This window comes from Schistocerca nitens, chromosome 4, assembly GCF_023898315.1.
Source record: "Schistocerca nitens isolate TAMUIC-IGC-003100 chromosome 4, iqSchNite1.1, whole genome shotgun sequence".
NCBI classification, from domain to species: Eukaryota; Metazoa; Arthropoda; class Insecta; order Orthoptera; family Acrididae; genus Schistocerca; species Schistocerca nitens.
Genome location: NC_064617.1, coordinates 198,409,762 through 198,432,853, shown reverse-complemented (window position 1 = coordinate 198,432,853; position 23,092 = coordinate 198,409,762). Strand labels below are relative to the sequence as shown.

Here is a 23,092-nt window from a genome sequence, read left to right as displayed (position 1 = left end):
AGAGCCATGGGTCGTAACACATGTGAAATGTAGCGTCCACTGTTCAAAGTGCCATCAATGCGAACAAGAGGTGACAGAGACGTGTAACCAATGGTACCCCATACCATCACGCCTGGTGATTCGCCAGTATGGTGATGACGAATACACGCTTCCAATGTGCGTTCACCGCGATGTCGCTGAATACAGATGCGATTATTATGATGCTGTAAACAGAACCTGGATTCATCTGAAAAAATGACGTTTTGCCATTAGTGCACCCAGGTGCGTTGTTGAGTACACCATTGCTGGCACTCCTGTATGTGATACAGCGTCAAGGGTAACTGCAGCCATGGTCTCCGAGATGATAGTCCATGCTGCTGCAAACGTCGTCGAACTGTTCGTGCAGATCTTGTTGTCTTGAAAACTTCGCCATCTGTTGACTCGGGGATTGAGACGTGGCTGCATGATCCGTTACAGCCATGCGGATAAGATGCCTGTCATCTCGACTGCTAGTGATACGAGGCTGTTGCGATCCAGCACGGTGTTCCGTATTACCCTCCTTAACCCACTGATTCCATATTCTGCTAACAGTCATTGGATCTCGACCAATGCGAGCAGCAACGTCGCGATACGATAAACCGCAATCGTGATAGGCTTCAATCCGACCTTTATCAAAGTCGGAAACGTGATGGTATGCATTTCTCCTCCTTACACGAGGCATCAGAACAATGTTTCACCAGGCAACGTTGGTCAACTGCTGTTTGTGTATGAGAAATCGGTTGGAAACTTTCCTCATGTTAGCATGTTGTAGGTGTTGCCACTGGCGCCAACCTTGTGTGAATGCTCTGAAAAGCTAATCATTTGCATATCACAGCATCTTCTTCCTGTCAGTTAAATTTTGCTTCTGTAGCAAGTCATCTTCGTGGTGTACCAAATTTAATGGCCAGTAGTATATATGAACAAGCACCATGTGTGGCAGACTTTGGCAGGTGGTATACCGGTTTTAGCTGTGCTAGAAGAATTAGAACCAACCTAGAGAAGAGATTCAAGAAGACTGTTGTGCTATTAAGCAGTTAAGACTGTTGTGTCAAGAGCTCGGGAGAATCTCAGACTGAAACCTTACGTAGTATCAGTGGTGTATGTACTGACCAATTCAGATACTATTGCTTGACATTAGCTGTCTTTTGGAATCTCTGCAAGATGAGGAGAATGGTGGAGAATTGCCCTTTCTGTCTGATGACGCATTGCTGCATTTGCCTAATCTCGCAGAATGAATTAGGGAGTTCTGTATCTCCTCATCAGTTCACTACCATCAAGAGCCTCTGCATCATGCAATAATGGAAGAAGACGACATAAAAATAATTAGAATCAATAGTTAAAGAAATCTCCTAAACCTGCAAGAAAATTAGCACATACAGAAAATCATAGCAGAAAGGAAAACCCTGTTGAACGATCAAGTACGCATGCCAAACAATTGATTGTTTACATTAGTAGATAAAATAACGGAATAATGCTTCCAAGAGGATTAATATTACAAGGTGTAAAACTTTGCTTCCGCCGTTTTTTCCCCAACATTTGAGGCTTTAATGAAACAAATAGGTTACACATGTATCATTCAAAGTATTTTCCATTGCTGGCCACTACTTTCTCCCATCTTTTGGGCAGTGTATGGATCCCGTGTCGAAAAAATTGTTCATCTTTTGAAGCAATCCAAGAATCGATCCAATTTGTGGCTTCTTCATGTCTTCATGAGATCGAAAGTGTTGGTCAGCCAGGCAATGCACCATTGATCTAAACAGGTGATAGTCAGAGGGAGCAATGTCTGGAGAATACAGTGGGTGGGGTAGGACTTCCCATTTTAACCTTTCCCAGTACATTTTGACCTCTTTTGCAACGTGGGGTCAAGCACTGTCGTGCTGAAAAATCACTTTATCGTGCCTCTCGCTGTATTGTGGCCATTTGTCTTTTAATGCTTTGCTCAAACACATTAATTGCGTTCAATAATGAACACCTGTGATTGTTTCACTTGGTTTTAACACCTCGTACTACACGATGCCGAGCTGGTACCACCAAATGCAGAGAATGATCTTGGAGCCGTGAATATTCGTTTGGCGGTCGACGTGGAAGCATAGCCGGGATACCTCCACGATTTTTTGTATTTAGGATTATCGTAATGAACCCATTTTTCGTCCCCGGTCACAATGCAGTGCAGAAATCCCTTCCGTTTTTGCCTCTGAAGCAACTGTTCACAAACACACACGCACGTCGTTCAACATCTCATGGTTTCAGCTCACACGGGACCCAAGTTCCTTCGTTCTGAATCATGCTCATAGCCTTGAGATGTTTTGAAATGGCTTGCTGTGTCACTCCTGCTAATCATGCCTATTCTTCTTGAGTATGATGCGAGTTTTCACTCAGCAATGTCTCCAATTCTGCATCTTTGTAAACATTCTCTCTTCCATCACTATGCCGGTCTACGACGTTAAAATCACCGTTCTTGAAGCGTTGAAACCACTCATGACATGTTCTTTCACTAATAGCATCCTTACCATACGTACTTGAGAGCATTTGATGAGACTAAGCTGCTGTTTTCTTCACGCTGAAACAAAACAGTAATACCCCCCGCAAATGACATGAATTAGGCTCGTAAACTGCCATTTTCAGTCAAGAACAACTTCATGATGCAGACATAAATTGACTAATGTTTGAATGAGGTTATGTTGGCCGAGGTCTAAGGTAACTGCCTGATGTCTACTTACCATTGTCACCACCTATCCATGAATCCCTCCACAGAACGGTGAAACGAAAAGTCAAATCAGCGGTCACCAAAGCTTTCAGCCACTCGCCAGCAGCTAGTATGTTCATATTCAACAATCGACAACTCAAACCACCACACACACACACACACACACACACACACACACACACACACACACACACATGCGTGATATAAACATCATGAATAGAAGTTGGTTTTGAACATATTCTCGTTATGTTGGCAACATGTAGGTAAACAAACCAACGAGGAGGAAACACATAATGAAGTTACAATATTTACATTTATTAAAAGCACAGTATCCGAAGAAATATCTATATAAAGTCACAAAAGAATAATAGTACACAACAAAAAAGGAGGAGAAACATGGTGAGCAATGTGAAAAAGGAATACAAAATTGTACTTATATGTCAGTAATAAAGAGGTAGTGCTATCTTCAGACCAGATGAGAGGAAATGCAAAGCAAACCATAAGTAATTACTTATTTACAGAAAAAGCGATACGTTAACTGTTTGATAACCTAAAAATAACAAAACTGTATCGCTATAGATCCCACTGATGATGCCTTAGAGCTAGGAAAGGTGAAATGTGTCTGGGAAAAATAAAATAAGTTGCAGCAAGAAAAGGTGGTTTTATTTGCAAAACAAGTACAGTAGAGCATCGATTATCCGAAGTAATTGGGGGACATGGGTGTTCGGAAAACTGGTTTGTTCGGATAATCGAACTGTACATGTTTATTTGCCAAAAAGAAGTACAGTACAGTAAATTTATTCATAAAAACAGGCATCTCTTTTAGTATTACAAAGTAACATACATAGGAAACTTCAGTAGGAATATGTAGTAATAATCTCGTACTGGTCCCTCATAGAAAGGACAACACGTTTATGTTTAAGCATTTTGTATTGTCAAGTTCACTTCTTCACGCAGCAGCGCACAAGTGGTTGTAACAGAGAACAGAAGGTGACTGTTTGCACCGTGAGAAGCTCTTCTTGGGGGCGCACAATCCTTCAAACTGCGCGGAGCGGCACGCCTCAACTCTAAGCTGGTGCAGCTGTTGCTGTGAACAGCTTTGATACTGCCGCTACTTCTACTGCCAGTGCCAAGCCGACAGAAGTGTGCTGATTGTTGAAACACAGTGATTGGCGGCTTGGCCAGTCAGCAGTGCCTTGTGAAGGCCCCCTTAGAAGCAATGTTCCGCCAGCGGTGGCCCAGTGCGGCGACTACTGTGGGAAACTTGGTTTGGGAGTGAGGGGGATGATGGACGGTAGGGTGTGAGAGTAACAGGTGCGAGCGAGTACACAGTTCGGTTAAGCGGTCGTTCGGTTGACCGACGTTCGGATAATCAACGCTCTACTGTATTTCTGTGCTTGCTGCAGAGGATGGCCACACAAACAAACTTGTTAATGATTTCTTTGTTTAATGAGGATGTTAAATTGTTTTATAGCCTGAAATTTTCAGTAATTACTGCATGGGTATACACATGACTGGCGATGGGAATGAGACACAGTAAATTGGCTGACCACTGTGGGTTGTTGGTGATGAGGGCTAATTTAAAAACTTAATCTTAATTTAATGTCAATCAGATGAAAGGGAAAAAAAAATGTTACTGAGTCAACACACCTAACTGAACCATTCTAGGTCAGCTTATAGTAAAAATGTAGATCAATGTGCATCGTTCTTCATGACAAACTAGCTTCCAAGGAAACTTTACACCTGAACCAATACTGTTAACTGAATGAGCTGAAAAGAATGTATGCAGGTACACGTTTATTTTTCATTTGAAATGCTACAGAGGTGATGGTTGTGAATCCCAGACATTAGTTTTGAGTCAACCAGTTCCCTGCTGAGAACATAAAGAATATGGGTGTTTGTTATTTCAATGGAGTCTGACAGTAAAATTGCTGATAATTACCATAAATATTTATAGTGTGTTGGAGACTCCTAGTTTTAGTATAAACAATGAAAAAATAAAGGTAATCACTGAAAGTATAAGTTAGATGTTGAGTAGCAAACAGGCACATAAACAAAACTGAATTTATAGCTAATAATAACTACAACAACAACAACAATAACAATAACATATAAACTTACACGTAGATATGTTGTCCCAGTTGTCATAACCAAGAAGCAGAAGGGAAGGAAAGATGACAACTATGAGAGGGAGGACTAAAACAGATTGGGATAGGGATGTGGGACCAGGCAAGGGAGAGCAGGAAAGAAAAGAATGTGAAGAGGAAAGCCATGGAGAGAAAAGTGTGGGTGTAAATTATTGGATGCAAGGCCTACCTTTTAAAATTTGTAATAACAATGAAAGAAAAACATTTCTTATTTCAAATAATTTTACTGTTTCTCTAAATGTTACCCTTTAAAATTTATGTATTTGTTTGTGTGTTTGAACTAACAGTGGTTTACACTCTGATGTTACCTCAAGAACATGGTTTTGGAAGGAGTTGACAGCTTCTCACTGTGATACAAATCACTGTCTGCACATTTTTTGTTTCGCATAAGGGAAGAAAATGAATTTTATAGGTGATAAATCAGGTGACTACCAGCAATGGGATATTAATTTGAAGTTTTCCTCCATCAAATAATCAATTGTTAGATGCACTGTTTGAGAAATGGTGGTGTCATGATAAACGATGTAATATTTCCAGTTCCTTTTCTGAATTTCATTGATGACTTGTGGCAAACAAGTGTAACATGTAGCATTTATTGTTCTTTACTCCTCTTAAGTTGTGGTCATGAAATTTCCATTTTAACCAAAGGAACAAATGACCATCTTCTTGAAAAGCTTCATGATTGAATCTCTCTTGTTGATTTCAGTTCATCTTTGAACACCCATAAAGCGATGGCAGCTGTTGAAATGGAGAGGATGTTGGTGGTTATGTTGATGGTTGGTGGGTTTTATTTTAATGGCATTTCTTTTGTGGAGACATGGGAGAGGTGGAATCTGATGTTGTCCAAACTATGTTGAACTGAATAGGGCCACATGGAATGACTGGGAGAGTAAGTCAGTGAAAGAATGGAGATTGGCACTGGGTTCAGAGCTCACTGGTGTCATATTTCTATCCCATTCCCTTGCTGCCCCTCCACACCCTAGCTCTTGCTCTTCCTGGCCTACACCATTCCTCCCTACCTTAGCCCTTGCCCTGAAACAGAAAGGAAATGGACTTCTCTACTGTTCACTAACTTGCCATGTTCAGTGACATGAGTTTAAAGTACAAGTGGTGATATGAGTCGTATTATAAAAATTATACAAAAAAAGGGAAAACCATGAACATTTTTGAATAAGGAAGAATAATGTCTCATGGCCTTGCAGAATATACAGGCTGAGACATCATTCAAAAGTAAGTCTTCAAGTAAGAAAGCTGTAATCTTAAAAAGTCATTTGATTACTACTATCAAAAATCAAACAGAGCCCTCTAAGTGAACCACCTATTGAATTTTATTTGATTCAGAATGTAGTATGATAGCACAATATGCAACAATAATTATTAAAAATATGGGTGTTCAGTTCTGATTTATACATTGGACTGATAATCAAAATCTACAGAGTGGCAAGTCTACTAGCTGTATATACCTTGACACTAAGTAAATTTGAGCTTGAAATTTTCTGAAATTGCTTATAGCTTTTCTTTCTGCACATGCCAGATATAAATATTTAGATCTCTTATGTAATGTGTATGTAACCGATACTTTTGAATCGTAATAGAAGGTTAGACAGATAAAATAGTTTTGTTTTTCTTCTTTCATGTGGTCCAGATGATATATGTGGTTCCTTAGACAGCTATTATCATTCTTCTTTTCATTTCTTAAAAGTGTAAAAGCACAATTTATTACTTTTCAGAACTGCTTCGTTCACTCGTGGTGTCCTTCAATGAATATTTTAAAGAATGCCATCCCTTACAAGACATTGATGAAACTTATCAGTTAAGGAGGTCTGCCTCAGATTGGATTATGGCTGTTAATTGTTTTCATAATTATGAGGAAGGCACAGACATTGTGAGTAAGTATTACAAGGCACAAAATAGTTGTCATAATGAAGAAACATTCTAAATGATTGCCTTACCAAGATAAGAAGTGCAAAAATGTAGAAATGCCAATTAAAAAGTAGGATAGACAAGTCAGGTTCTCTGCATTTCACAACATTTTTTCAAGAGCTTTGGAAATAATATTTAAATTTATGATTATGAAGAATTCCATAATTCATAATATAGTTGCAGTAAATGATATGCAACTGGAATTATACTTCAGCACAACAAAATAGTCTTCATGTTGGAGCATTACTTTACAGATGCATCATTTGGTGCCCACTACAGCTGAGGAAGATTTAAATAAAATGCTGTGGAATTATGTGATGTTCATTCTGTATGTTCACCAAAGAACTTATGCCGACAAAGTTGTTTCAAAATTGGGATAATGCTCTATATTCAGTGTTAATGCTGTCTAGAAGTGCTACCAAGTAAAAAAGGAAAAAAAAGGTGAGGCATAAAATAATGTTAAAGGAAATGCCTCAACAGGAGTGTTCTTATTCGGATAACTGATAATATTCAACCAGATATTATTTCTGTGTAAAGCAATGAGAAGAAGAAGAGTATCTGTTCTGGAAGGCTGAGAGAGTAAACAATAAGTATTTTGATTGAAACTGCAGCCAAATGAATGTGTGTTAATTGTTCTTGTACATTAAGAATGAGTTGAAAATAAATTGTTAATGACAGACAGTTGTTAGCACTACAAAGTTATTTTCACTCTGCATTTTACATCAGTTAAATTAATCAATTATAATTATTTTGACACTACAATTTATAACTATATAATTACAAAACATGGTGCAATTACTGTGCATTTGCTACTATAGAAGTTTAAGCACTATTTACTTGAGAAATAATAATGTTAGTTATGTTCAGAACATGTTACAACTACTGTGATTTACAAAAGTTACCTGTTAGTTTGAGAACATTTTAGTATATTTCAGTGGATATTAATATCTTGTCACTTTGATATTTATAACACTACTAACTATGTATAATTTCATGAAAGACAAATGATTAACATTGGTGTTGTACTTCTATACATACCATAAATTGACATAACCTTCATTTCTACAGCAGTAAACAAGTAGCATTACCTTCTATCATGTAATCTTCATAGGTTAAGTTATATAGACCAAACGAATTGCATTTGCAAATATAATAGCATTATTGTTTAATAATAATTTCCGTTCAACAAATTATCTAGGTATAAAAAGCGTCATTCAAAATTACAGTGACAATACAATGCTCAGTAATTTTCATTCAATAATACCGCGTAATCATCTTCCATTGAATAAATATCTGCCAAAGATTTTCGGGCACAGAAATCAGTGCAAAAGAATAGTAGCAATCCGCTTATAAAATGGTGCTGGCCATATATTAATGATTGTGTGATGATAGTTATTGTGCTTTTGCTCTATATTTGTGGCTAAAGGGAAAAAAAGCAGCTAAACTTACAAGCTGCCACAAGAGCTGCAGAAGGCTTCTGTTGGGAGCAGTAATGTTAGATTAGGTGGCTAGGTAATAATTAAACCTTAAAAATTAGTGAAAATATTCTGGAATATTGAAAGTCTGATATGTCTTCAGTTTAACATCAACTATGCTGCCTGTAATTTAAGGTCTTGGTAAAGAAGTTCATGTCGTATGTAGGGGTTCAGCAACAATTATGATTGCAGACACTATTACACAATTGAGAAAGGCGGCATTATGGCTTAGAGCCACATACGAAGTTAGCTATGGGCCCTGTTGATGCACAGCTAGGAAATTCTGAGAGATAGAGAGAGAGAGAGAGAGAGAGAGAGAGAGAGAGAGAGAGAGAGAGGAGATCTCTCACATGGTGTGATTGGTCTATCACTCTGTGTTTGGTAAATGATATGTGGTGATTTCCAATGTTTTCACTAGATTTTATGTACTGTAAACCAGGCATGACTCATGATTTCCATACTGGAGAAGACTGCAACATCTTCAATGGAACTAACCTAGACCTCAGGCTATGTTACAGATCAATCTGCCACTGCAACCAAGATTTCAGAATGGGGAGGGGGGAGGCAATATCACACTCAAGCCAAAAGGGTACATAGTGTATTTTGTTTGGTTTCATAATGTTTTTCATATTTTCAGTTCTGAACTTCTGACATTTAGTGTTTTATCTGTGTTCAGTGAGTGTTTATGAGTTCACGTAACAACATAGTTATATTTCTGTGACATTATGGGACTTTTGCTGTGAGTGGCTAACAGAAGAAAACTGACCACCCACCATGTTGATTTAAGTGTTTCTGAAGCTAATGATGTGAAGGTCGATGGCAGCATGTCATGACCTCACACAAATGCAGGATGCTTTGTGATCGGTACCCCTGGGATTTGCAGTGGGATGATAGAGGCTAGCATGAGTGGAGTGGTTGTAGGAATCTGGAACATTCTATAATAATTAGCGCTGGAATACTTTAGTAAATAAACTTCACTTTACTTTGTCCTGCTACTGCACTCCAGGAACATAACTAATAACAACTACCTTTCTTGAATACAAATGACTCATTAACAAACATTAACTGGATTATACAACAAGCAAGATAACACAATTCTGGTATTACGTGTGTAATACATGCGTGAACTTGAGGCTGTGAACCTAGTGAGCTGAAGGCTATTCTAATCTGACTTTGCTCATGACTTGTAGCTGACTCAGCCGGTGTGATCTGCAAGTCTCTGTCCATGCAATACGGTGGCGCTGCAAGTGCTACCAAGTCCAGAGAGGTTGCAAGTGCTGGACCGCTATCGATTATCGCAACCTCTAGCGTGGTGTCTGAAGTTGACACAACAGCTAGAATATCATTTTTGTTGGCTTTCATATTTATGCTTGTGTATTATGAAAATACGCCCTTTTAAATTGTACAGCACATTAAAGATTTCTCCAAAATGCATCATTTTTAATAAAGTCTGTTGTACTAAAGTGTCGGAAAATATGATGTAAGAGGATAAAGATGTTGCCAGCCTTTTTTATGCACTTCATTCAGTAGACAAAATACATAGTTACAACAAAGGAATTGCTTCTTATCACATATTACTGTGCATTTTGCTTAACTGAATTCATTACTTTATAGATGAAATCAGCTCCTCTCTCCTTATGCACTGCAAAATAGTCTGAGACAATTTAAGTGAAATTTGGATGATTCAGCACTTCTTTTTGAAGAGAACACATTGTGTTCTGTGCTCACAGAAAATCAGCCCTCACTTGTAGTATTTTGCATGAATGTTTTCACTAGGTTTAGCTTAGAGAAGAGTTGATCTGCCTCTCCACTTGTCACTGGAAAAGTCACTATTATCTGCAGATGTTTCACACTTTCAGGACAAGCTTTTGCCAAGTTGTTTTCGTAAAGTAAGTTCAGTAAAATCAAAGTATGTGATGCTTTCACGATATCGTTTTGGTTACACATCTCATTCAGTTCACGACATTTAGTCTGAAGAGTGTAATTCGAACAAATTAATAGCTGGTTTCAGTTCTTTTGCTGGAAAAAATAATGGGACATATTTGGTGCTCTTATATCCTCTAATCATTCGTGAAACTCTTGCTAGGTGGTGACACTTATGTAACCATTACTGTATTCTAGTGCACTCTAGCGAGATAGTTACAGAATTGTTCCTACAGTGGATAATATTGCCAATGCAAGACACAAAAACTATCTAAAAAAATATCAAAACAAGAATTCTATACATCAATAATGCATCAAATCTAGTAGAGCTATATAGAAATGCAGATTTTATGGCAAGGTTTCAGCTGCTCTGTTCATTCCCTTTTTATGTAAGCAGTGAAATTGTCTGGAGGTTGATACGGTACCCTTAGACTAAATACTAAGAGCCTTCAGGATACCAAAGAGAGCTGCACTCAGTAGAAGCCACACCCTCAAACTTAGAGCTATCTGACTTTTCAGGGTACAGATTTAAGACTAGCTACATGTTCAAGAAACAGTACTCAGTAGCAGAGATTCCAAAGACATTGGCTGTCATTATATCAGTCCTTGTGGCAAATATGCAAAATGCCTCAGAGCCTTTAATTATGAGCTGCGCCTGCTGTAAACACTCATTTAACATCTTCCATTAAAATGTAAGAAGACTCATAATTAAAAACGGTTAACTTTAATGTCAAAAGAGGGAAATGAAAGGGCAAATGGAATGTCAGCAAATGTGTCATGCTTATCAGTTATGGGAAAACGAGAATATTGTTCAAGGGATGTTTTCAAATGGACTCACAGTAAAATTTAATGTTTTCTTAAAAATATACCTTTAGCTCTTTGAAGCAATATTTCCTCTACAACAAATAATACTAAAATAAAACAGAAGCATTGAAAAAAAGATGGATGATACACAGGACGGAGAGAGCGCTGTTAAATTCTTAGAAGTGTCGCCAATCAAAATCTGAACCAACATTACAGTGTATTTTGTAAAACTGTCCAGTCTGTTACCAAAAGAGCAAAACAATTGTGCTACATACACAGAATAAAACACTAAGCAACAAACAGATAAAAGCAGTGAGATGAATATGATACAACAATAGTTGTGACAATGCATATTAAGATACTGAAATCATTTAATTATTACTTTCTGATTGTGGTAAGGAACTTCATGTGTGAAAATACACGATCAAATGCAAATGCAATAGATATATTTTCACATAGTTTACACTATTAGACGAGTATTAATTTTGAAAATTCAACATCTAAGGAGATTGAAAAAATCAGTGGTCACTAAAAATAATTAATTCTTTTGCCTGCAATGAAATTTCTAACACAGTTTTAATACTCTGTTCTTGCTTATTAGGTCCATTTTTGATTTATCTTTTTACAAATCTGTAACTCAAGACATGCTTCCAACAAGAGTTTATTGCTAAGGTCTCCTCCAGAGATTTTGATGGGCTGTTCAAAACCTTTATTGTTTGTTGATGATATAAGCATTTTAATGGGAGGCCTAAATTCACTTATTGGAGACACAACCCAGGTGAGAGGTAAACAGGGCTGCAGTTGATTTGCAGTAAACAGTTCAAATCCCAACTGCCAGACACCCACTATTATGATACTTTGAAAAAATAAACATTACGTACTGGTATGATAAATTGACATTCATGATCATAGAAGAAATGAAACACAATCTGTGAAGTCCATTGGGATCCGGCTGAGGAACTAACTAAAATGAACTCAGTACGTGGAAAAACTAATCAGGCAACACAGTTCAGCAGGTTTTGCACATGCATTAATTTGAAGACAAGTAGGTAGCTAGCTTATTCAACAGACTTTCAGTCCCTGTGGTTTTATGAAGTTATCATCTGAAGTCATGCCTTTAAAGAAAGTATTTATTTAGAAAAAGTGATCAATAATCCTGTTGTGTAAATAAGATGACTGTGTTGCAGATAACTCGTTGAATCTCCTTGAATTGTCCCTCTCAGTTGGCAGTACTTTACTCTGTAGTGGGTAGTGGCATTTAGGACTTAAAACACACAGACAAATTGTTTTGTCTTTTTGATATATGCATTGACTCATTCCTCATGAGATTTTCATTTAAGATGGTATTTAAATAAGGTTATCAATAAATGCCTTCCTTAACCATTTAGGCAATATTACAAATAATCTATATAAAAGTTTTGTTCAGTAACGTGTTCAGTGGAACAGAGCTTATTTTGTTCCAGCCAAAAAAGGCTCACAGTTCATAAAAAAAAAAAAAAAAAAAAAAATTGAGTTCTTTTTTTTTTTTTTTGTATGAATTAATAGAATTCTCAAAAGCAGAAGCAGTTAGGTAGGTATGTCTGTGAAGAAGCATTTGTACATGTAATAGAATTACACTGAAGTGCTAAAGAAACTGGTATAGGCATGCGTATTCATATACAAAGATATGCAGACAGGCAGAATACGGCACTGCAGTCAGCAGCACCTATATAAGACAACAAGTGTCTGGCATAGTTGTTAGATCAGCTACTGCTGCTCAGTGGCAGGTTATCAAGATTTAAGAGAGTTTGAACATGGTGCTATAGTGGGTGCACGAGCTATGGGACACTGCATCTTCGAGGTAGTGATAAAGTGGGGATTTTCTCTTTATGACCATTTCGTGAGTGTTCCGTGAATATCAGGAATCTGATAAAACATCAAATCTCCAACTTAGCTGTGGCTGGAAAAAGATCCTGCAAGAATGCGACCAATAGTGACTGAAGAGTCAGTCAACATAACACAAGTGCAACCTTTCTGCAAAGTGTTGCAGATTTCAATGCTGGGCCTTCAGCAAATGTCAGCGTGTGAACCATTCAATGAAACATCACTGATGTGGGCTTACGGAGCCGAAGGCCCACTCGTGTACCCTCGACGACGACAAGACACAAACCTTTACGCACAAACCTTTAAGCTGAGGAAATGCTCACAACATGGTCATGAATCATAAGAACAATAATGCGATAGAATGAAATAAGGACCTCAGACACGCCTCGCCCTATCAGAGCTGATACTTCAATCAGAGTATCTCAGGGAAACCCATCAAGTCCATTGTTATTTATCCTAGCAGTAGTGGAATTTGTAAGACTACCCCAAAGGGAGGGGTAAACTCATAATGCATAAGCAGACAATATTATAATAGGCTCAAAAGATTTTGCAATGCTACAAGAAACGATAAACAGTATAGAAAGTTGGTGCATCAAGCATGATTTCGAAATAAATCTGGCAAAAACAGAAATTATGGTAATCAGAAATGAAGGAAAAGCACCTTCATATGGAATAGTAAACAAAAAATTTCACCAAACTTCAAATACCTAGGCATCACGATACCGACAATTCCAAAATATTTCACAACACACGTAACAGAGAAAGCAGTGCAAGCAATAATGGGTATTCATGAAATAGAACACATTAGATCCTCAGTCTGTAAAAAGCAATGGGACTATTCAGAGTCAAAATCTTGCCCTACAATATAGAAATCATCTAACCACATCTCACACTGAAAAATCTAACAACACTAGAAAGAATAAGGACAACTTACATAAAGAAAATGATTGGAGTGTCCAGAAAAACACAATACAGACTCATTTACCTCATTGAAGATCTATGTACAGATCTGATGCTACACACACTGCCTCTTTGGAAAGTCTCCTGAAAAGGTTGAAGGAAAAAAGGGAAGACATGCATCCAGAATTTTATGGCACAGGGACCACAATTGACCGAATATGGACAAAGGAAACCATCAAGATGAGACTTGTGATTATGATAATGGCAGTCCATTGTTTCCACCACCTTATTTGCAAAGAACAGTACATTTCAGGAACTAAACACAATGTGTGAGTATAAACTATATTACCAGATATGCAGACATCACCAAATAGAACTTTGCACAAGAAGGACGTGGTCAATAAGTAACTATGAAAATCAAATTTGTAAAATTTCTAATTTCTTATATTATTATAATTATACTTTGAACTTGCGCAACTGTTAGACTGCAATAAATGTATTATTAAGACATTGGAAACTGGCATGGGAAGAATGGTTGTAACAATGAAGGGAAGTTAATACCTTAAGAAAGTAGAAATTGAGAATATTTCTGAATCACAGCAAAGACAGAATGAAGAAAAAGGAAGAGATAAGATCCCACTGATACATTGTGTGGAGTATACTAGTTCAAGGGAAACAAAGTACATGCCATACATGATGGCGTTAGTCTGAACAGTGTTAAAAAAGTGTGTTCCAGTAACCAATGATTTGGATTGCTAAGAGATTTAAGAAATATCTTAATATCACACATCTTACATTGAGTTGTTAAACAGAAATGATCAGAGATGATCATAAGTTACTGTTATAACTGTTCAAGATACACCATTATGTTTTGATGCAATTAAAAAATGACAAAAAGAGCATGTGTCACAACCTCAAAATCTGGTTTGGCTCCCTGAAAATATAATTTAAAAATTATCATTTTAATTATTCTGTGGCCAGATCCAGTGTGCCCGTGCTGTTGCAAGGCTGCTCCTTCACCGATTCCTGGTAGTTTCCAGTCATACTACATATTCATCCATCTCAGATATTCTGATTGGCGTCATTCCACATTTTTTCGTGGCTTTCCAGGTGATCTTCTCCTTCTTGACATGATATCCAATGCTTTTAATGTCCAACACAGTAAATTGTCACATGACATGACTTGCCCCTCTGTTACATTTACTCCTCATTAGATCCATGATATTTTATTCTTTATATAACTGCTCTAGTTCATGATTGTGCTTGATCCACTATTTCCCTTTAGAGCAAGTCCTGTGTTGTACTAATATTTTCATTAAAACTTCCTGTTCAAAAATAAGTAGATCATTGTAATCCAGTTTTAGGCTACCCATATGCTTCACATCTCTTATGCTGGATTAGTGTTGTAACGGGTGCTCTTCGGATGGTGTGGGCTAGTGGCTCCCCATCAGGGATGGGTGTAGGCAGTCATCTCGATTCTGACGTCCTGTATTAACAATCATAAACAAACGTACAGCAGGCTGTCAGCAGTAGGCAGAGAGCAGGCAAAGGCCAGTGACCATCAGACCTGAGTATACTGGCACAGGCATACTGGTGCAGACTTTCTTTGTGTATGGCAGCATATGGTTTACAGCTACCTCTGCACCTGATGTTGGATGGTGGGTTGGCGGAATGGCTAACGGTTGCCAGGGCTAGATAGGTTCGCCCAGAGACATTGTCCCACATGTTGAACTCAGACCTCACAGATCGGGAAGCAGTGGCGCTGAGGTGGCTAGAACTCACTGCAGATCTTGGACCGTATGGCAGTAGTAGAGTGGCTGGCTGTTAGGAGCCCAGGTAGTCAATCAGTTAGTGGATGGAGGTTGCATCCTGGAGATGGCAGTGGTGACTATGTCATAAGTACTGCACTGGCCAACACAGACTGAACATATTACTACTGCCTAGGTGTTCAAGGATGACGGGCTGGTCCTGGGGGGGTTTAAATACTGCTGTTCAACACTGACCATAGCGGAAGAATGTGTATTTCTTGGTTCTGTCAAAATACCTCAAACGGGGCCAATGTTGTACATGTGGGTATTGTCACACGGAGGGAGTCTGATGTGAAATTAGGTGCATGGTGAAGGGTTGCTGACTATGGTTGCTGGTGCAACAATGTACTGATTATGACTTTAGACTGTGATGGAGTTTTATGCCGTTACAGCTTCATATACGGGGTGGTCATAAAAACCAAATTAACACTGGCAAACTGGGCATTCCTGCCATACACAAGTTTTCTAATATCAAACATAGATCCTCATTTGAGGAAGGAATTTCTGAGCATATACCTTTGGAGCTTAGCATTGTATGGTAATGAGGCATGGACCACGGGAAAGGAGAGAATCGAAGCCTTTGAGATGTGGTGCAACAGGTGAATGTTGAAAATTATGTGGACTAATAAGGGAAGGAATAAGGTGATTCCACACAGAATATGAAAGAAAAGGAGCATATGGAAAACACTGTCAAGAGGAAGGAACAGGATGATAGGGCATGTGTTAAGAACATCATGCCCAAATATTTAAACTCTTGGACTCTAGTGTATAACCAGTTCCTAACTGCAAACATCTGGAGCTGTCCAGTATTATTGTCTTATCTACAACTGATTAGGAGAAATTCAGTTATATTTCATTTATGAGAAGTTAAGCCTTGTTTACTGCTCTCTTAATGGCTTTAATCATTTGTATCACCACCTCTTTTGATCTGAACAGTAGGGAAATATTTTTAGCCCATGTGCAATACATGGTGTTTTCAACTCCAGTTTCTATTCCAGCAAAATTCCCATGAAAAATTTCTTGCACAATTTTTTCCAGTGCAAGGTTAAACGATACAGGAGACAGGCCATCTCAATGCTCTCTATTAATTTTCTATTAAGTTACACTTTACCCTTAATTCTTCTAAGACCTCCTCTCGCCGTATGTTCCTGGAGTCTTTCGGGGTGGCATAATTAAATGAAATATTTTTGATTATCAAGCTGTGTCACTTCAAATAAAACATTCAAGCTTTCTACTGCTGTCTCAACCATCACCATTAGGAATAAAAATTGCTGACTGCCAGGGCTGGAATATAGGCATTTAGACATAGGTCAGAACAACAGTTTTAAACATGTTGCTGGCCCCAAGGGTCACTTGATGCCAATTGGCTCCATGGCCAGTACGAGCTGCTATCAGCTGCCTGACTTAGCTTTCCATTTATGCATCACTTCAGCCATCCCTGGTAGGTTACAGGTGCTACTATTGTGTCTGTATGAGTGGAACACTGTGCCAGCACTGGTAGTCTGTGATTTTTACTCATGATGACAATGCCGGAGACCACTGTCAGAAGTTTGTGTTTTATTTGAAATGGTGTGACTTGAAAACAGAAAATTTTGTTGAAACTCTTATGATACAGACCATCTTTGTAGGAACCCCTCACTCCTTTCACAGTTTGAAAGGAATGCAGCATTCTTGTAATTTATGAGTAGTGTAAGCAGATATTCTCTATGTTACCTTACTTTTTTAGTAAGCAACCACTACGGTGCATTGCCCTTCCTGAAATTCTCACACATATTCACTTGCAGTTCCTTTGGTTAAGGACTGCATTCTGTCCAAAATACCATTTGACCAGATTTTGTAGCTAACAATGAGAAGAACAATTGTATGATATTTATTAAATTTCATTGTGTCTTTATTTTTGTGGTTGCATCAGGTCAGTACTGTCCTCTAGTCTTGTGGATCCCCTCTGTCATCCATATTCCATCAGTGAATCTGTAGGGTCTCCTATGAAGCATTCCACCATCTATCATGTGTGGTGGTCTGCACAAGATCATTCAGACGAACTGCAGCTCAGGTTGAGAAGAATAATTGGTCATGCACTGGATGAATATATACCTAGTAGAACAGTTCATGATGGGAGAAACACTCCATGATATACAATAACTATAAAAAAAAACTTCCAGCAAATTGGAGACTTCTGTGTAGTAGGTGTGAAACAGAGCATAAGGCTTTAGAGGGAGACATGCTGAATGAGTTGTAGATCATTGGGTGAAGCCTTCGATGACTATCATAGAAGAAAATTACCAGCAGATCTCTCATAAAACATAAAGAAATTCTGATCATATGTAAATGAAATGTTCGAATGTGTGTGAAATCTTATGGGACTTAACTGCTAAGCTCATCAGTCCCTAAGCTTACACACTACTTAACCTAAATTATCCTAAGGACAAACACACCCACCCATGCCCGAGGGAGGACTCGAACCTCCGCCGGGACCAGCCGCACAGTCCGTGACTGCAACGCCGTAGACCGCTCGGCTAATACTGCGCGGCTATGTAAGTGAGGAACCAAAGTTAGTGTCCAGTGTAATGTAATAGATTGAGCTTCACACATTGCAGAATGCGATACGCACAACTAATATAGTGTGTTATACACATGTTAACTTCATTTTTCGTAGTTTGTTTTTAAACTCCTTAATTTACTTCATAGTGGTGTGTTGGTTCTTCCCAGTTTTAATCATTTCTCTGAATATTTCTTTTATTTATACACATTATTCTATAAATGAAGTAGTTAACTAATTCAAACGATAATAGGGATAAATAAAACATGGTATTGTTAATGTTACATAATTAATGTAGTTTTCAATGTATCGGTTTTGAAGGATAATACTTACTGGAAGAATGACTGTGTTTATTAATATTCTGGTTGTTGTGGGTGAATTTTAAAGACCAAAGGAAGAAAGAAAACGTTGTAAGTTTTAATGATGAAGTAAATACCATTTTCAATGTCAAAAATGTATAGAAGTTACTGCATGGGGCAGTCAGTTACCAGTTTTCGTACAGTGTTAGCAGTGTACTTGTTTGGCACAGTTTTGGCTTAAAGGTGTTAAAAAATTATTATGAGTAATTGAGAAAAATTGAAAGATGATGTGTGTTGAACACTTTATTTCAGTAATTAAAATTTGTTTAAGAATGCAGTGCAATCCAAAAAGAAAGAACCCCAGTATTTCTACAGCAAAGAAGAATAGGTGCTACCTTGATCAGCAATCATTGACACCTGTTGTTTTCTGCTAAAAAACTCTGTTTTATAAAGAAGACATTGCAAATTGTGAAAAGAAACTTTCAACTAATTTTACACGGTATATGTGAGCAGGAACATTACACCAGACACTCATGGCTGACACAAGAATTAAAATTGAGGGTAAGAGGGCAAAAGCAGAAATGCTGAACTCTATTGTCAATTAGTCCCTTACAATAGGAAATCCAGGAGTATTGTAGAATTCTTTGGTGTCCGCCGGATTCATATTGTAAGTTATCCATGATATTTTGGGAAACAGACTTGTTGCCAACCTCAGGTGGTTCCTGGTGACTGCTACTCTGCCCACGTTGGCATCCTACGTACGTTGGCTGTTACACCCTCTACCACTCTGCTACTCTGACTGTGCTTCTGCCATTGTGAGTGGTGGCAATGGTGGGAGGTAGTAGCACCCAGCTGCAAACCATCCATAGTATTGTCACTGGGTGCTTACCCCACTGTGAGAGAGTGCTCAGCTTTTTCTCAACTCAGTTTAGGGTTACATACCTGACTCAGTTGAAGGCTGCTGTCTTTGATAATTAAATTATCATGGTGCCTAATTTCAGTGGCCTCTTTATCACTCAATCCCAGAAGGAGCAGGACTGCCCAAGTATCTTGGTTTTATTGTTGTCTATAGTACAGCGACAGCTGATTTGGTGTTCCGGCCTAGTTGGTGTGGAATCTTTGTTCACAGCACCTCTCTTCTCCTGTGCAAACAGTTTCTGGAATGTGTGTCCTGCCGCATTGGCGGGGGATTTAATGGAACCCTGCTTTCTGTAGGCCTAGGTCATCCTTATTTTTGAACCTAGTAGTGTCAAGGTCCTAGGGGGTGGAGGTGGGGGTGGGGATGGGGAGTGGGGGGTGAAAGACCCATTTAACATTGTGTCCCTCCAAGATTCGAATTACTTTTCTGTAGTTATTGCTGACAAATGGGATGCAGGCTAGAGATTTGCGCACCCTTTTTCTTTCTACTGTTCCATAGATATGACCTGTCTGAATGCATGCATTGTCTACTTGCTTCTCTACCCATTTTGTTGGAATGTCCTCTCCAGGCGCTTCACCGCAGTTGAAGGGCTCGCTGTCTGTGCCACACATGGATCATGTCCTGTGAACAAGTGTGCACAATATATCTTCACCTTAGGTTCCAAGGTGCTCTAATTAACAAGGACAGAAGCCTACAATTGAATCAGGTGTATAATCCTGTACTGAGCTGAGAAAAGCCAAGTGTTCCTGTACGGTAAGGTCCACAGCTGACAACTATACTGCAGACACTAGAGGCCACAATTAGCAGCAAGGTGGTGCTACCACACACACACACACACACACACACACGCACACACACACACACACACACGTGCGCAAACGCAGTTCACGCACACACAACCACAGTCTATGGCTGCCAGAGACTGTGGTTGTGAGTGTGAGTTGCATTTGTATGAGTGTGTGTGTGTATGTTGTCTAATTCTGATGAAGGCCTGTTCGGCCGAAAGCTGTGTTTGACACTCTTTTGTTGTGCCTATCTGCGACTCAGCATTTCCACTCTATGCTGAATAGCAACTATCATTTTCATAATATTATCAAGGTTCATTCTTAGGTATAGCAGATAGTTGGGTGCTATCTGGTGTGTTATCATTGGTAGGATAATGGGAAAATGCAATCAGTCTACAAAGGAGATTCCTGACAAAAGATTTGTGTGATTCATTACAGTATCCAACAAGTTTGTGGGGCCTGTACCACATAGGAGTAACAAGGGATTTTAAACATATACCCAACCCCGAACGTATCACCCTCATAGGGATTGCGATGAGATGATAAGATTAGTTACAGTGTGCACAGACCCTTTTAGCAATCCTTCCTGTGCTACATATGTGAATGGAATGGGAAGACGCCCTAATAACTGGTCAATGGCAAGTACACTCTGCTATGCACAACTGTGGTTTATAGAGTATAGATTTTGAAGTGGAGAGTAGATGCAGAATGTCTGCCTGGACTCCACCGTATTGTGGACTTTTGTTTTTCTTTAACTTTGCTAGCTGTTAATTTCTTGCAGATCGAGTGAGGATAATCTGTTTGCACTGTTAGTGGGATTTGAAGTGCAAACATCTTTTTAGGTTCTTCGTGATTTAACAGGATGTTGAAGTATTATTTCCATCTTTCAGCTATATCATGTCTGTTAGTTAGTATTCTCTCATTATTAGCCTTAATTAACTTCTTAAAAATGTTTTGTTAATTGCAATTAGTCTTATATATATTTACATTTCCTTTGCAGGAACATGTATTGGAGACCTCTTGCCCTGTATTCAACATATCTTGAGTCGATTTAGTATGAATTTTAAAACTAGGGCAGAAAGTAATAAATTGTTTATATCCGTAATATGTTTCCTGGATAAATCTCTTCCTGTAAGAAATTTACCACATCCTTGTGAAGACGAAATGAAGAATTTGATTAGTAGGCTAGAAGCATTTCTGGAAGAAGGTAGGTAATGTAACTGTCTTAAAAAGTGTGTTATAAATTTAAAGCACCCTTCACAATTTGAAATATTCATGACAAGATGATAATATTTGTGTGTTTCTCTTTAGTTACTACCATACATGTGTAGTTACTTACACTACGTAGTATGTGTAGTAAGTGAAGGAACTTTTGGGCTCATGTAATATGAAGTCCATTCAACAGGGTTGAATGCTGGTGGTGTCACTAGTGAATGTGCTCTGAAACTATTTCCGTGAAGTCACATTGACTGTAGCACATTTTTTTATCTATGTTTTTCTTCATATTACATGAAAGCTTGCACTGAAAAGTATATTTGTATATCCATGGTTATTGCAATCATGTGGTGTATCTGAAGTGTATGCATTGTAGTTACACATCAAACAATGGAAAATCAAGGCTGGAATAACAACAGTTTGAATGGGATAGATTGTTACTCACCAAATAGAGGAGGCAGTGAGTGGTAAATAGGCGCATTAAGAAAAGAATGCTAGATATTATGTAGCTATTGGACTAAGTCCTTCATAAGACATAGACAAAACACACACACACACACACACACACACACACACGCCAATGGCAATAAAAACACACAATACGTGTGCGGTCACTGTCGCCTCCAAGCAATAATGTCCAATTGCAGCTGTGTGTGAGACGAGCAGTGATTATTGCTGACCTGGGTGGTGAGGGTACAGAAGTTGTGGGGCGGGGAGAGGTTGGGATAGTAGGATCAGGGTGATGGAAGACGCTAGTGCTTCTCATGGGAGTGTGGAGAGGTGTGATGGGAACAGAATCAGGAGGCTGTGCTGGGAGGGTGGTAAGGGGCAGAGCAAAAAGGAGAGGAGAGAAATAGAAAATGGGAAATGATGATGCAGATGCACTGGCAGAATTGAAGGCATGTGTAGAGCTGGAGAGGAAACAGGGAAGAGGATAGGCAGGTGGAGGACAGGGACCAGCAAAGGTTGAGTGACAGTAACCTAAATGTGAGATTAATGCCACATGCTTGTATTTTTGTGACACATTTAGAGAAAATTGTAGCTTGCCATGTGAATTTCAACACATCTGAGACGGTCTTATTGATATTTGCCTGTCTGCTAATGAATGTCATATCAAACAGATCTTGCAAATTTTCCTGTACAATTTTCACTGTACTGTATATTTCCAGAACAGTTTCTCATATAACTTATAATTTCTCTCTTGCAGCATTTTTCACTGTCAACTAATCACACTTACACACTTACACTGACAAAAGAAGCCTGTGTGGAGCAGTCCATGCCTTTATTGAAGTTTTGCCTGCTTTTGTCAGACAGATCTAGCAATGATCCTTCACAAATCATCATCTTACATCAACACCACTCAATAATGATAGCATTTGCTGTGATAAAAGTCTACTTTTGGGAAAATTACTACTCAATAATTTCATATCCATTTCTCGTTAATTGTACTTTGAATGTATGTTCAGCATGTTGTAATGTTTCTCATACTGTAAATAAAGACGTTTGGAAAATATGAAGCATGTTGCTAGTACATGCAGGACCAAATTGCCTTGCATGGCAGTATGCTGTCATGTGACAGAAGAATGAAGAACTCCCAAAGCGATATTCTGCCACCCACCCAATCTACACAGTATCCTTGTCTCTACTTGAACCATATGCCACACTCATTCCCAACCAGTTGCCAGATGAATCATGTCCCTGTGGAAGACCCAGGTGCAAAACTTGCCCAATATATGCACCCAGTGCATTGTACTCCCAGTTCCATCA

At 38.6% G+C, this 23,092-nt stretch overlaps 1 protein-coding gene across 2 annotated transcripts in view; it reads left to right on the top strand.

Annotated features, from left to right (window-relative positions):
• The window catches only part of LOC126251631 (uncharacterized), a 91,623-nt gene that overhangs the window by 65,463 nt on the left and 3,068 nt on the right, over positions 1 to 23,092 (top strand). For both annotated transcript variants that reach the window (XM_049952176.1, XM_049952175.1), the window contains exons 7-8: positions 6,603 to 6,761; positions 21,111 to 21,317. In XM_049952176.1, the coding sequence (XP_049808133.1) occupies positions 6,603 to 6,761; positions 21,111 to 21,317 (366 nt within the window). The remainder of the gene's footprint in view (positions 1 to 6,602; positions 6,762 to 21,110; positions 21,318 to 23,092) is intronic.